The sequence below is a fragment of the Pterocles gutturalis genome, unplaced genomic scaffold, assembly GCF_000699245.1.
Source record: "Pterocles gutturalis isolate BGI_N339 unplaced genomic scaffold, ASM69924v1 scaffold17, whole genome shotgun sequence".
NCBI lineage: Eukaryota > Metazoa > Chordata > Aves > Pterocliformes > Pteroclidae > Pterocles > Pterocles gutturalis.
In genome coordinates this window covers 1-15,971 of record NW_010112269.1, presented here as the reverse complement: position 1 = coordinate 15,971, position 15,971 = coordinate 1, and the positions used below count along the sequence as shown (strand labels likewise).

The window sequence follows — 15,971 nt, the reverse complement described above, 5'->3', positions numbered from 1 at the left end:
AAGAATGAAATTTGTGGTATTTCTTTTAATATAATGTGATTTAGAATTTTGACTGCTTTACATCAATAAAGTCAGTTGAGCAGCAAGTGTATTACTTCTTTGCATGTATGGATGAAGCGTTTAAATTGCTTATTCAGCTTAAATTCATAAACTTGTAACAGTATCCATCCTCTTTGCTTCCATGAATGTCACTAAAAGCTTTTTCATTCAACAACTACTACACCTTTTGCCATAAATGAGTAGTTCTGGTTTTCTGCCTTATCTTCCCCTTTTTATCTAAAATGCTCTAACTGTTCTTTCTGTTCAGTCTTTCTTGCTTCACCATGCTATGGTGAATCGTTTTCAGTTACCATTATGGAAAATAATTAACAAGCAGGTAGCTCAGTGGGAAGAACACTAACAGGAAGAAGAACAAGCAGAGGAAGAGCTTCACTGAGGACCATGCTGACTCGTAAAGGCTCCCCTTCTGCAGAGCAGTTGAAAAGCAGTTGATACAAACTTGTTATCTGCTGCTTACAAGAGAGATTATGGGTTTTGCACAGGCTGTGCATGCTTGCTTTTGTTCTGTCTGCCACTCCCTTTAAAGTTAAAAAGCCATCTGCCCCAGCCTCCACTGCACTTCTTTTTCTGGATTAAGAGGGAGAGAGGCAATAGTCCTTTCTGCTGTGCATCAGAATTTGAGCCTGGGCAGCACCTCCCCTGCCAACGTTACATCAGGAAACATCTACTTTTAACTTTGTGGGTATTTTTCATGATCCCCAGAGTGGCTGCAAGGGCAATAGCCCCCACTCTACAAGCCTTTTCTGAACTGTGCTGAGGCCACGTACACTATCAGCTCAGTTGCCTCTGTGGCTTCTTCAGCACGAGCTGTTTCTTTAGCTCAGTGCAATAGAACAGGGAGTTGATGATGTTCTGTGGGACTTTGCTGGCAGCATTGCTGCTGTAGTATTTGTAACAATTCTGTTAACATCAAGGAAACTGAACCAAAAGGGTATTTAGATAGTCGTTGCTACAGTGGGTCTAGCTTTTAGGACCTGTTAAAAGAATTGTTAAAAGACCTCTCTGGTTGAGACTATTAATAAAACCTAGAGTGATGATTTGTGTTAGATATAGGAGACTGCTGTGAAAGCACAGGTGCCACCCATCATCTAAGGCCTTGCCTAGGTTCCTGCCACTCAGCCCCAAAGCCCTCCAGTGCTACAGCTTCTTGGTTTTGTTGGTGAAGAAAAATGTATCCCAGTGGATCATGACCAACTACGGTAGCAGGTACATTTTGTTTGCAAATCAAGACCAATTTTATTAACCCAGGATGAAGCATGGCTTCTAAAACAAGTTTTCCACTCCATGTTTTCCTGATAAAGGCATACATCTAGATATTTTCAAATACAAAATAAAGGCCCCAGTTGGCTGCAGGAACTGCTTAAAGTAATTGCTGCTTTAACTTCTTTGTATGCATAGCTACTGACCCAACCTTTAGAGAGAATATTGTGCCTACCTGTATACAGCCACCATGCAGTCTTAAAGGCTGTGGAAACAGTGAACGAGCTTGTTCTGATGCCTCGAGTCTTTTTCCCTGCAGCTGCCTTGTTTTTGGGATGTAAGAACCCAAGAGCAGCTGTGCCGCAGAGCTGCACATTTCACAGCTTCCACATCTTCAGAGCTGGCGCCAGCGTAGCATCTTTTTTTTGCTGAGGCTTGAATGTGCCAGGAAGTAAAACAAAGCCCCAGAGCCTTGCAGGGGCTAGGGAACTGTGCTCACACCATTCCATTTCACACATACCTCAAAACACACTAATACTTGAAGGGTTTGGGGCGGGGTGGAGGGAGGAGGCACAACTAACATGACCAGCTGACTGCCAGGATTGCATCTGGCCTACACTTTCCTGTAAGCAAACTAGCTGGTTGGCACCCCTGCTGACAGGGGTAGAGACTGAAAAAAATTATGTTGAGCAGTAAAATGCAACAAGCTTGGTAAGAATTTTTTTCAATGCTCATAGCACATAACAGATATTTTGTGATATTATTCTGTAAACTGTGACTTGAAGCATGAGAAGCAGTTAGTTTAAAGACAAGAAGCAAAAGAAGGCATTCAGGGGTCAAGCACAGCCATATCTGTGCTCATGAATAGCCTTTATAATGCTGTGCCTAAAAGAAGGTGAAGTTACTGGATTAAACATAGAATGTGCCCTTAGGAAATGCATTTTTAGCCTCTTCTGAGCAAGCTTGTTCTGCATTTATTGAACTCCCTGAAAGCCATTAATCACATTATACTGTAAGGCTAGTGTTATGAGGCAGATACAGCAGGGCACTCATAACTTTTAGCCAATCCAGAAAGCCAAGAAAAGCGTAATCAGTGACAAATCGAAGTGCTATTATCACATGAGCTATTTAAGACAAAAAAAAGGTCCACAAGTGGCAGTTTTAATCAGCAGTGCTAGGCTTCTGCTCAGTCACTAGGAATGAAAAAAAATTACTCTCAAAATTCTGACGGTTATAACGAAAACACACTTTGATTTGGTCTTACCTTCAAGCTGGCTTGTAGCAGCAACACCTGGAACTATAATTCAGCCCAGTGGCTACACAGCTGCCACACAAGCCCTTTTGCATTTCCTCTCGTATACGACGCCTTTCGCCAGGCTCAAAGGGCAGAGGAGCCTGAGGCACATGTGGCACTTCGCTTGCACAGGGTTTTTCTTGGCATCAGTTAGGAAGAGGTTGAGGTGCTGGGAGGTGGGAGATCTATTTCTTTTTCTTTTTGCTCCATCCTCCTGCATTCAGAGTGGGGTTTTTGTTCTAGCTTTCTTTCCTCTTCAGCTCAGTTACCCAGACTGAAATTCTTTTCTTCCTTCCTTCCCCAGAGCATCTCCCATCTACAGCCCAACCTCACTGCTGATCAAATAGCCAATGTCCTGTGCACCACAGAGTGGTACCCACCTGGCAGCATTTCCTGCCGTACCTGCATGGAAGTGCAGTCTTGACAATGTGAAGCACAGCACTGGAGTTCATTTCTTCCCTTGTCCTACCTCCAGATTTTGCAGTTTGGACTATTTCTAAGTTGTCAGCACCTTACTGGCATTCTCCATATACTTGCCTGTCTTGTAGCTTACAGGGCTGGGGGGAAGTGCAACAGTGTGTCTTACAGGTGCTTAGTTCAGATTTTTTAAAAGTTATTCATCTAAATAATCCAAAAAGAAGATCCTTAGAGTAAGTCAATACCTGATGACTTCTGCATATTAAAACCAGTAGTTCTCCTACTACTTCACCTCATTCTTTTCCCTTACTTAGGGACTTTAACAACTGCTCAGATCAGCTGTTTAATTACATGGAATACAACCAAACTACCACAGTACTTAATATTAAAGGTATCTTAGTTAGGAATTTTATTTACAGACATATTCTCCATGAATCAGACTGTGTTCTATCCTTCATACTTAGCTAAGCATCTACACTAAAATGCAAATCTACATCCACTGCAGTTCCCCAGTTTAAACCAACAGATGAAGACACTGGGTGCATGTATTAAGTGGCTAGTTCACTAGGTCTGCTTAGTTGTGCCATAAATTTACATAAGGAGACAAACTGCATACTTAAGCAGAAAGTGAGTGAAAACACATTTTATTTGCAAACATGGCAAAACTCAATTATTTAGGAAGTCTACAGGCAAACGGAAGTGAGACAGATCTTGAAAAGTGGTAGAATCTTACTCTTTTAATGCATTACTGATGCATGTTTTCATTTGGTTCTAAGACAGTCATTTTAATAAGATTTCCTAGTTTTATATATTTCCCCGTCCTCTTGGTAACTTGCAAACTTTGAGTAGTACATGTGATTGACAGCTTTGTATCAAAGATGCAAATAACTGTGAGGCTATTCGTGTTACTGTAAAAGTTATCTGAAAGTAAAAATTACTGCTCCTCTGTCTTGAGCAAGTTTCCCTCTTAACAGCTAGACTGCCTGAATGAGGCATCTTTGTAAGAGGGTCTTCAGTTCAATTAGCTTACGAAGTCTGTATTAAAATTTAGTAGAAATTCTGTGAGGGCTTCTATGTTTTCTTTTTGGGACAATAAAAAGCATGTAACTTAAGAAAGGGCTTAACCACCATCAGTAGGGTTGTACATCCCTGACAAAAACAAAGTGAATGTATCAAAAAACAGACTCAGGGAAGCAGTATCCAGGATCATCCCACAGTGACCTCAAAACACAAAGAGGAACTACACTTGGAAGTGAGTTCTCAGCGAGTTGCCCAACACTGTGGGCAACAAAACACGTGTACAAAGTGTTTTAGGACAGCAGTTATACTACTGGCCTCGAGAGAACATAACTGGTCTCTTCCAGTCATGCCATATTTCTGGAAAAATGAAAATTAACGTATACAAATAAGACAGAAGATATCAATGCTTCTTAAGATGCTTCTCCTGCCCTATAACATTTGCTAAGGAAATGTTCACATCGAGAAAAGACGTGGCCACATTCACTTGAAAGCCTGGCTCATTGTGACACAGCCTTTATATACTGAACAGCCATTAGCTGCAGCCAAACCACCAAATTTTAGTACCTGCTTATTCATAGATTTTGACTTTCACAGTTTTACTTGACGTCTATTTTTGTACAGGTCACACAGAAAGTTACTGCAGATCTGCAAAAAGAATTTGATCCAACAATTTTCTGATCCAAAAAGTAGCTGCCATTGTACAGCTGAAACTTCTCCACATGAGAACTTATGACATGGATTTAAAATAAGATTTTAATTTTTTTGTTTTACCTTTTGAAACTGGAAACTCATATCAGCGTTAAGAAACAGCACATTGAAAACTCAAATCATTCTTATTTACACTGACTCGTTTAAAATTGTGATAGATGAGAGGATTAAGAACAGCCATGTTCTGCACTGAAAAAAAATCATTGCCTACTAAAAACCTGAGAGTTTGCTTAAAAGCTGCTGTTAATTTTCCTCTTAACTGAACTGTAAATCTTCTCTACTCTACATTTACAATTATTTGTCCACAGAAGTCGTAACACTCCATTTCCCATCCCATGATTCTGATTTTTCTGTTATGGTTATCAAAATGTCTATGTTTCATTTAAGAGAGGAAGAGGAGAGGACAGGGCAACTAGTCCCAAGAAATCCAACATCTGTTTTGCCAGCCCTCCTCAATACAGAAATTCTTTGGATTAACATTCCAAAGGATTTTGTTAAAAAGAAAGAAGTATGAGAACAGCTGTAATACAGAAAACAAGATGTGTGATACAAACATCTCTGATCCCTCTAAGATACAATACATTTTTTTTCTTCCTCCTTATACTCTATTAAATACTCAGGATAAATCTGGTATTTTTCAAAGACAACAAAAATGGAGGGATTTAACTCATTGTCCACACAGCTGTCATAAAACCGAAGCCCACACCTAGACTTAGATGGGGGGCGAACATAGGATGCATCACCTTTAACATAATCTCCAACCAATACGCGAGCCACGAACATGATATTTGTTTTCACTGCAGGCTGACAGTATGCGTGGGAATAGGAAGCATCTCTAGCAAAGTAACTTCCTAGAAAATGAGAGGAAAACGTGGTTACAAGGAATATGTAAAAAGGGACAGTGAAAACTGAGCATCCCCTTGTTTTTCAGGAGGTATTTGACTCAACTTTCAGGTCTCCTATTACTCAGTTTACATAATACCATAGGAATTTTTACAACAGAAAGGGTTTCACCACAGAATTTCCATTCAGAATTTACTATTTTAGGGATAATTTTTAAAAGACCAAAACATATAAGAACACTACAGGTATGTGTGTTATGATGAGAGCAATAGAGAAGAACACATGAGGACCTTCCACGATCATACTTAAGGAATGCACACCCTTCTTGCTCCCTACTGTGAAGACTAGCAGCCATTTCTTTGGGAAGGTCAAATTATGACTTGGAGCCTTCAGAAGATCTCACTTACCGCAACAGAGGCTTTTTCAAATTCCTACATTAACACATTGTGAAAAGACTTAACCCTCGCACAAAGCAACTTGTCCTCCCCAGAAGGAAGGAAGATCATAATACCAATTCCTACCTCTTTTTTTTCAGCCTCTATAGTTAAAGACTTCAAAACTTTGATTGCTGTAGTATCAGGGGAGTCTTAAGTAGACATCTAACACACAGAGTCACTTCCTACGTACCCTTTCCATAGCAAGTTCCATTGCTTCCACAAATTCTCCAGTCAAAGTTGTGAGTACAAATGGCTTCCACATGGGAACTGCTGGTTCCATGGAACAGGAGCTTTTCCTTTACTTCCTTACCTCCATTTTCCCTTTTCATCTGTTCCTTTTGCCTAACAGAAAAATGCAGGAGAGGAGACTGTGAGCCATGGAAGAAGAGGGAGAAAGTGTTTTAAAAGAAAAAGTATATAATGCACATGTAAATATCAGCTGGATGAGATTTCCAGGCTGCTTCCTCCTCTCTCAGCTTGGAAGATGAGACAGACTAGCACTATGATGAACAATTACAACATGAGCAATATACTGATACCGTTGCCCAGCAATTATAGATAATTGAGGCTTTTTTCAGTGAATTTAAGCAAGGATTGACACTATCATAGTCCTCACTGTACCAACCTTTTGCTCTTCTGTAGGGTCCTATTACTTCTGCTTTAATGTCTCTTGTCCCTTCCTGCCACCAAACTCTCAGGGGAGTGGAGGTTGTACCAGCTGCAGAGCCTCCATGCTCCAGCAGTGGGTAAAAGCTAGAGGCAGCTTGTTCTTTATTTCCCTTGTGAACCAAAACTGCCAGATACCCCGAGCTCCTGCCCCTCAGTGGGATCAGTGCAGCTGAGTAGACAGAGCTGGAAGGAGGGAAACTGCGCTTGCTTTCACCACCGAAGACCTTACTGATTTAGGCCAGCCTGAGCTGTGACCAGTATGAAAAGAGGAATCACAGCAGAAGGCCCAACTGGTATTTCCCATCACTATTTGACAGCATTCAGACACCCCACGGGTTTTCAAAAGCTGTGGAAGTGGACAAGACAGTAATATTCTTCAGGAAGTGAACAGCTACAAAGCAAACAGAGCCAAGGAGAGGGGAGAATCGTTCCAACTTGTAAACTGTGTAAATGAAAAGGTAAGAGCAATGGACTGAAATCTGTTGAGAACTTGGCCATGTTAAACACTGCCTGGTTAGCTTAATTATCTCACTGGAGGAGGATAAAAAGAAGGAGTATGCGCTATTACGTGTTTTGAAGTGTCTTCGGTTTTGCTAGATGACAAGGTTTTATGAAATTATTAGCTGATGACTTCCTGGGTGCAGTCACTTCGCAGGTGAAAGTACTTACTGGAGCAGTGTTTTTCTTCTCCATTACCCTTCCATGTGGTGCTTGAATACTTCTGTTAAGTATCGGTGCTTTTTATTTAAACTGGACAAACTTTCTAGGCAACAGCCTAAACTGCTACCAAATTAACCTGAACATGGTCATTTATTGCCACTGGCACCAGCACAAATCTGTTGGTATCTCACTTGGTGTAAGTACCTGGAGTTCAACAACACTGATGCAGATGTTGAAAGCCAGAAAGGAGCTCTGGAACTCAGAGATTGTTAAATTAAACCATAAGGATTCTTTCTCAGTGAATATGGACTTCATTCAGCAAAGGTACTCAAAATCTTGAAGAAGCCTTAAATAAATGTGAATGGGGGTAAAAAAAAAAAAATAAAAGGCCCAAGCACCCTTTACTCTTACCCACTTCTTTCTTAGGAAGTATTTCATACACTCTAATGGATAAACATCTGCAACAGACAGAATGCAAGTGCAGCAGGCAGTTACTGTCCAATCCCTGAGACAATACACAATTCCACATCACTGTGGGTGTCCTCATACCAATTTTGCGTCATTTGTGTCTTTCTGTCCATACCCCTCCCCGATCTTCCAAGGAGCCATGCAAAGGGAACTGCCCCCCAGGAGCATGGCATTCTCTGAAAGACCTTAGACACTTAATTTCACTCTTGAAACTGCCTCCAAGAAGGAAATGCCAGTCACATTAAAGCACAGGTGGCAACGTCTTTCCTTTCCTAGGATGAAGATACAGAACACCAGCTCTTGGAGACTCCCTCCCCTTAAGGATGAGAAAACAAATACTAACCACTGAAACACTTTCCAGAGGGATGGATTCTGAATTCTCTGTATTTTAGAGACACTGTAGTTTCTCATAGTCTGAAGGAACAGCTGCTTTATTTTGTCATATTCAGGAGTTTTGTTACTGATCTCCACTGCCTATAAAATATAAACCAAAGCAGAAGAAGACAGGAAGCTTTGGTTAGCTCATAACACGCAGAAGCCTAATTACAGCAGACATGCTTTCAGAAGGGTCCCCAAACTATACTTGTGAAGGTTATTTTAATGCTTTAGATTGTGACTATGTGAATAATTAGGTCAGATACTTAACATGTAAATCAGTATGTCACTCCTGCCCTGCAAGGAAAACTCACCTCTCTTCAGGAAGAATGCTGAAAGCGAAAGGATCAGTTAAATGTTTCTCATCTCCAAGTAAGAGTCAATGAAAGAGTAATTTCAAAAAGAAAACCTGACTGATTATTCTAGACAATATTAGTTTTATATACAAACCTGATTAAGAACAAAAGATGTTAGAAAACAGTATCATCTGTAACCAGACATTTAAGGGAGCTTCATCTATTAAAGATGAAACAAAATATATACAACCTCTCAGCATCATAGCTCTTAACTTCTCAAAGTTAAAACTTGGAAAGTTGCACTTAAATATAGACTTAAGGAAAAAATGGTACATTTCTAAACATAAGAGAACAATTAAGATTCTAATAGGAATGTTACACTAAATACCTGCTTAAGAATCATAGAATGGTTTGGGTTGGAAGGGACCTTAAATGTCATCTAGTTCCAACCCCCCAGCCATGGGCAGGGACACCTCCCACTAGACCAGGTTGCTCAAAGCCTCATCCAGCCTGGCCTTGAACCCCTCCAGGGATGGGGCATCCACAGCTTCCCTGGGCAACCTGTTCAGTGCCTCACCACCCTCACAGTGAAAATTTTTTTCCTAATGTCTAATCTAAATCTGCCCCTCTTTCAGCTTAAAACTGTTACCCCTTGTCCTGTCACTACACTCCCTGATAAAGAGTGCCTCCCCCCGTCTCCTGTAAACCCCCCTTTAAGTACTGTAAGGCTGCTATTAGGTCCCCTTGGAGCCTTCTCTTCTCCAGGCTGAACAACCCCAACTCTCTCAGCCTGTTCTTGTATGGAAGGTGCTCCAACCCTCTGACCATCTTCATGGACCTGTTGGAGTGAATCCAAAGGAGGGCCATGTCCTTCCTGTGCTGAGGACTCCAGAGCTAGATGCAGTACTCCAGGTGGGGTCTCATGAGAGTGGAGTAGAGGGGGGAGAATCACCTCCCTGGACCTGCTGGCCATGCAGGTCCTAAAGGAAACAAAATCTATTTATCCAGACTTTTTGTGTTTAAAAATCCATCAAGAAATGCACATTTTTCGCAAACAAAAGTTAAGGTAAAACGTAACTGAAACATGATTTGAGCTCTTCTGCTTGTCATGCATAAATTTTCCAATTTTCTCTCGAAACTAATCTGCATCTTTGATCTTCTAGAATGAACACTTCTCTTCTGTAAACTAGACTGAAAATGCATAATGCTGGACGACTGATGCCACTTGGTAATAATTTCCACTTTACCACTGCCTAGGTCAAGTGGGAACTCAAGATGTCTTAAAGTGAAATGCCCAACCTTCCACATATCAAAGTTGTGTTTTAAGCAGGAAAGCTGTGGTCATCCTGGGACATAACATGAAATCACCATCTTAAGCTGTCAGGCAAAAGCCCCACATTTTAGAAGGCTGAGTTGAGAGAGGAGATAAAATAGGACTTGCATTTCACAGCTGCATATAAATAAAGAAGTGTTTTTCTGGACACCATATCTAGCTTGCACATTAAATATTTACTGAAGAAGAGGCCTATCATAGGAAAGTTTTCTAAGGATTAAGAATAAAGTCAGCTGCACAAGGAAGAATTATTTCTTTGAATTTATTAAAAAGCTTTTACAAGGTTGAATGAAATTTCCCATGTCTTAACAAGAATATTTTGCAAAGCCTCTTTACAACACAACACATAAAACAATTTGAGTGGGAAAATATTTATTATCTGTATGCTCTGGGACACCACAGCTCAAGTGGCTCACCATCACCTACAAGATGAAAATTATGCCACTGTATTTCAGTACTGTATCTTTTATTTATACATAAGCAATTCTTATTTAGACTACAACTATGCTTTTTCTACCTTGCATCTTTACAGAGGAACTGTAACCTTTCCAGGTAAAACAGAGGGTCAGCTGCATGGTACAAGGCCAAACCCTGTAAGAAAGGCTCTTCAATTATTTAATCATATTTCAATTATTTTATCATATGATGGCCTCCAAGCAACAAAGCCAGATCTCTTTTGCATAAAAACTTAGTGAGATTGTCCTTATTTCCCCAAAGACACCTCCCCTGCTAATAAAGGGTAACACCGCATTGCTATTGCAGGTTGATACTTCATAGCAACGTAACTTCTTTAGCTCTTCATCTTCAGACCTAAAAAGGAAAAGCCTAGAAATGATAAGGTGTTTTTTTTGTTTTGTTTTGTTTTTTTTAGTGTATGACTGCACAAGAACAGCACCCTGTGATATCAAACCTTGGTCTCTGGTTAACTTAGGTTTTAGAAGCAGCATAATTTGTATTAGTGACAGTGACCTAGAACTAATGTTTATTAAGTACACACTCTTCATGTTGCACAAGCTCCCATTCCTCTAACAGCACAGCAATCTTTGGTATGTGTGTCAGGACTCAGCAACACAGCAGCCACACAAAGACCAACCCTCTGACATAGAACCACACATTTGCTGCACATATTCCTCAGCTGTACATTAAAGATACAATTTAAGACCCAGCATGAAGTTCCAAGACACTATCAATTTTTTTTTTTCCATTAAAAGGTTTACCAGCTCCTAATTTCACTTTGTCTGTTAAACAAAGAAGAAATTCACACTGACTTTCCAATTGGTGTTATCAATTTCCACTGGCACTTCATATGCTCTACTTTCTATAGAACTACAATACTAAATGATTTACAGATTAAGACACAGCAACACTCAAAAAATAAGCAATGTTACCAAAACAGAGCTGCTCTTTTTAAGCAAAGATTACTTTCTCCCTATCTCATATAGGTGTTCCTTTTTAAAATGGATCACTTCCAGCCCAGCAAATTTTGCCAGGATTATTTGCCAATGTCTGAAGAGAAGGGAATTCAACAAGTCACAACTGTCAGATCTTACCTTCTAAATTCTCAGTTAAGCAGTATGCTCCTCTGAATTGTGCCTTTCCACCAGAATCACGAGGAAAAAAGAAAAAGAAAAAAAAAGGGAAAACAACAAAAAAAAAGATACCTTGTATCCCAGATCAGGCAGTGCAGATGGATCCCAGTGGATAGGACAGGTTTGATTCGGAATAGAAGAATCCCTCTGGCTGTTTGCAAACAGACATAAAAAGAGGTGTTAGCAATTCTAGTCCTGCTCTGAACATTCAAATTGGCATCATCCCCTTTGTCAAATTCCTACATTTAAAAATAAACCACAAAGAAACTGCGAAACAGCCTCACTCTGTGAGCTGGGTTTTGCATCCTGTCATTCAATTGTCACAGTGCTCTTTCACTTGCTTCTTTAAGAAACAACTGTCCATCACCAGTCCTGTGGATGTTGTACCTGGAGTAACATGTATCCCAGAAACCAGGTGATAGACCAAGCCGGCACTTTGTGATATAGCTTCTTTTCAGTCAAATGGAGATGTTTTTTCCTAGCAACAGCTGCATGCTTTACACCATTACTGCCAGCACTGTCAGCCATTTTGCCTTATAATTACTTCTGAAATATGAAAAAACCAACAACTTAAAGAGCATCATTTACCCTTTCTTTATCTTCTGCACATCTTCAGCAGACACAAACTTTGGTCGCCGGCAGACCCGTCTTCGAGTTTTAAACACGATGTTTGTCTGGGTCATTTCTTTAGGAGAAAAAGAGAAGGAAAAAAGAAAAAGTCATAAATAAGCCTACAAGATGGGGTCATTAATTAATGACAGTCATTCATTAATGAAAAGTGCATATTCATTGTCAATTCTATCTGCTGAAGAATAGTTGCACAAAGCCCATGAAAGCTTCTTGTCCTTCCTGTAACTCTGTTATTTAACCGGTGCCTATCTTGCTTGCTCCCTTAAGTCATTCATGCTCTTTAAATGTTGCTCCAGCAGCACAGAAGTATGCTTAATTTTTCATTTTTACTATCCACAGGGTTAGCTCACTTTATTTATGGTTTACTATGACTTTATGTGAAGACTAAAAATCTTTTTATTTCTTGTCCAATGAGAGTTTGGATAGTGTCAAGGAATAAGGGGGAAGGTTACTTTTGTAAGGAACTTCCTCTGTGCCATCACTACCTCACACCCCCTTCCAATGAGTAAATCTGGTAACATCAGTAAAAGAACTCATGGCTTCTGAAAGCTGGGATAGCTTGCAAGTTAGTCTTTGTAAAGCACTGCATAGTTGTAAATGAGAACCTTTAAAATAAGTACCTTTAAAATTGAGCTGGTAATGATTCAAGCCAGCCTGGAAAGATATGGTAGCATCTGGATCTGCTAGATACGAATTCTCAATAATATCAGAAGATGGTGACTTCACACTATCCCCTTCTCCCTGGGGGTTAGGAGGAGAAAAAAAAAAAAAGATATAAGAGTAATGAGTAAGCACAGTCAGGTCTAAACCCTGGATAACTAGTTTGGGTAGAGGAAAAGAAGAGGTGAAGAGTAGGATGAAGAGGAATCTACCCAGAACTACCATGGCCTTAAGTGCGATTACCAAATGCTCATAACATACACAAATACATAATTAGTAATGAGGGACACACGTGTATCCCATTTAAATTTCTGTAACAAGTTGTACTGGTTTGGGCTGGGACAGAGTTAAATTTCTTCATGGTAGCCGGTATGGGGCTATGTTTTGGATTTGTGCTGGAAACAGTGTTAATACCACAGGGACGTTTTGGTTATTGCTGAGCAGTGCTCACACAGGGTCAAGGCCTTTTCTGCTTCTCACACCGCCCTGACAACAAGCAGGCTGGGGGCACACAAGAAGTTGGGAGGGGACACCGCTGGAACAGCTGTCCCCAACTGGACAAAGGGATATTCCATACCATATGATGTCATGCTCAGCATATAAAGTTGGGGGGAAGAAGGAGGACGCTGTTTCTCTTCCCAAGAAACCATTACGCGTGATGGAGCCCAGCTTTCCTGGAGATGGCTGAACAACTGCCTGCCAATGGGAAGTAGTGACCAAATTCCTTGTTTTGCTTTGCTTGTGTGTGTGGCTTTTGCTTTACCTATTAAACTGTCTTTATCTCAAGACACGAGTTTTCTCATTTCTACCCTTCTGATTCTCTCCCCCATTCCACTGTGGGGGAGTGAGTGAGCAGCTGTTTGGGGCTTATTACTGGCCAAGTGTGATAGATGTGCTTGACTCCTTGACTAAACTAGTGTTAATTTGGTTCAGGCTCCAAAGGAAGTAAAGGCCCTAGGCCATGCCTGGCCATGAACTTCCGTAGTTCCAACCTATTCTCTGAAAACCTGCACAGGAACAGGGTGACACGGTGAGCATTGATGCGTATGAGCTTGGAGACTGGAACACCAATCATGCAACTAACCTGTGAATGGCAGGTGGTTCTTCCAAGACTAATTTGTCAAGGAACAAAGCAAGTTGTGGGTATAAGGAGTCTCACGCTTACCTTTTCATTGCATGTAATTTGACTACAAGACAACCACTTTATTCCATAAATACAACAGTCTGAGCTTTTTTTGAGCTCTCCCTGCTAGGAAGCAGGCTGCACAGCAGTGATGTCCCCTTGAGCTGGGATGCTTCTCAAGGTCTTTGAGGCTGAGAGATCCCTTACCAACTGCAGATCTTTGGTAAGTGACCAATATTACACATAACCTTGTATTACAGTGTACTAAGATTTTGTATTGGTAACTTTGAATTATTATTATAACCTCTGTGCAGTAAGTGTGAACCTTGCCATCAGACTTTGGTAAGTCTCACTTTTACAACATCCTACTTCAATAAAACTACTTTTGCTGCTACCTTTGGCAGTGGTTCTTTCAACAGTCTAAAATCTCCCCCACAACAAACTGGCATAGTCAGCAGATTCTAAATCTGCTCCATAACACTAGGGTTAAATCATGACGCAAGCATAACGTACAAAACAATGTAAAATATGAGAGTATGCTGATGGAAATATTTTGCATTTAAGCTGCCTGCTGAAATCAAGGCCCACCATTATGAGAGTCACTACATCCATCATCTTCTCCTGCCTACTTTTCCATGTCCCTGGATCACTTTTGTGTTCTGCCACTTGTGCAGCTACACTGTAAACCAGATGGGGAAAACTCATCTGCCTTGGGGGAAGGAGAGATTCCTGATTTATTTCTTTTCCTGCATTTTTCAGATAGATCACTCTCTCATCAAATATGACGTGGCCACCCAAGGAAAAAGGTAACATTTGATCTGAGAGAGCAAAGCAATCCTTGCATGTTCAAGGAAGCAGGACAATGCTCAGAAGAGAGGCAAGACTACTTCCTGAATAATTTAAAAGGCAATACATCTCAAGGACAGTTTATATATGTTAAATCTGCATAAAAGCCATGGACAACTCCAAAAAGGAGACTGACTAGAGAAACCAGCATGCATCATCAAAAACTGTCTGATCAACATAAACTGAGAAAAAAGAATTTTGCTTTCCTGCATTTGCCAACAAGGTCTTTGTCAGGAAAGCAGTTATAACAAATCATCCAAAGAGAAAGACAGACGATTGTTCATACTGAACCTCACTGCAAGGAGATGAGGTGTGTTCCCTCCCCTCCAGCCTGTCATCATTTTATCACATCTGTTATGAACATCTGTAGCCTCACTGCCTTCCTTGACACTGTAAAATTCCAGCACAAGCACTTACTTGAGTAAAAGAGAAAGGGGGGGAAGAGGCTCCACACATTTCTTCAGAAGTGATTCAAAGCACAGGATGTGGACTCACCTGTTCTCCATATTCAATCCACTGGCCTTGGTCATTCTTCCAATACCAAATCCACTGTGTAGTCAATGCAAATGTGGGTTTTGTGACTGATGATGGTGTAGAGAGGCGCCGAAGTGAAGAAGAGGAGCAGGTCATTGTCTGGAAATTAATGTTCTTATCTGCTATGCTGTAAGGACAAGTTCAGGTTTATTACAGTTAACAGTATATATTTTATCCTCTAATCCCCGGTTTAAGATGTTGCAATTTTCTTTAATCTAATGTGACTGCCCGAACTTAATTAGTCCTGAAGTAAGAGTATTTCCCACAGCATGCATGGCAGCTCTGAAAACTGTTTCCAGTCTTCAGAAGCGAACTACGGCCTGCGAGACACTGAATGCCATCTCATTCCCTAGCCAGATGTTGCACTACCAGCTTTACAAACAGTCTGGGGCTACATGTACAATGTGGCAAAAGGCATTTCTGCAATCAGTAAGCAAGGTTACAGTTTTTCAGAGTCCAAAAATAGAAGTTGGTAAGTAGGGGACTGAGTTTGCCAGCAAACACTTGCAGCTTATCAACTTTGTTCTTTTTCTCTGGTTACAGAGGATGCAATCATAGCTGTGAGTTCTGTAAATAGCACTCATCACTGGAGCCACCTGGGCTCTTACTCCTAGGAGGCTCAAAAAATTAACTCTCAGGCAGAAAGACTTTGAAAGCAGCCTCTTCTTTGGAATCTTGCTTGTGATTTGCACCATCTAGCAGCCTAGTCAAGCTGCAAATCAAAATCATCTGCTGTCTGAAGAGGCATGAGCCAAAATGATCATACCATTTTACTGAGGTCAAACTTCACAGAATCACAGAATCACAGA

General features: G+C 40.7%; 1 protein-coding gene across 1 annotated transcript; it reads right to left on the bottom strand.

The window, feature by feature from the left end:
• Positions 1-5,266: 5,266 nt before the first annotated feature.
• Positions 5,267-15,289, bottom strand: LOC104460456 (poly [ADP-ribose] polymerase 12-like; the record flags this gene model as incomplete). The annotated part of the gene is made up of 7 exons (XM_010073952.1): positions 5,267-5,550; positions 6,170-6,321; positions 8,120-8,250; positions 11,442-11,520; positions 11,958-12,054; positions 12,620-12,740; positions 15,124-15,289. Coding segments are annotated over 7 exons (1,030 nt in total), but the record flags the coding sequence as incomplete, so codon positions are not given.
• Positions 15,290-15,971: the final 682 nt, after the last annotated feature.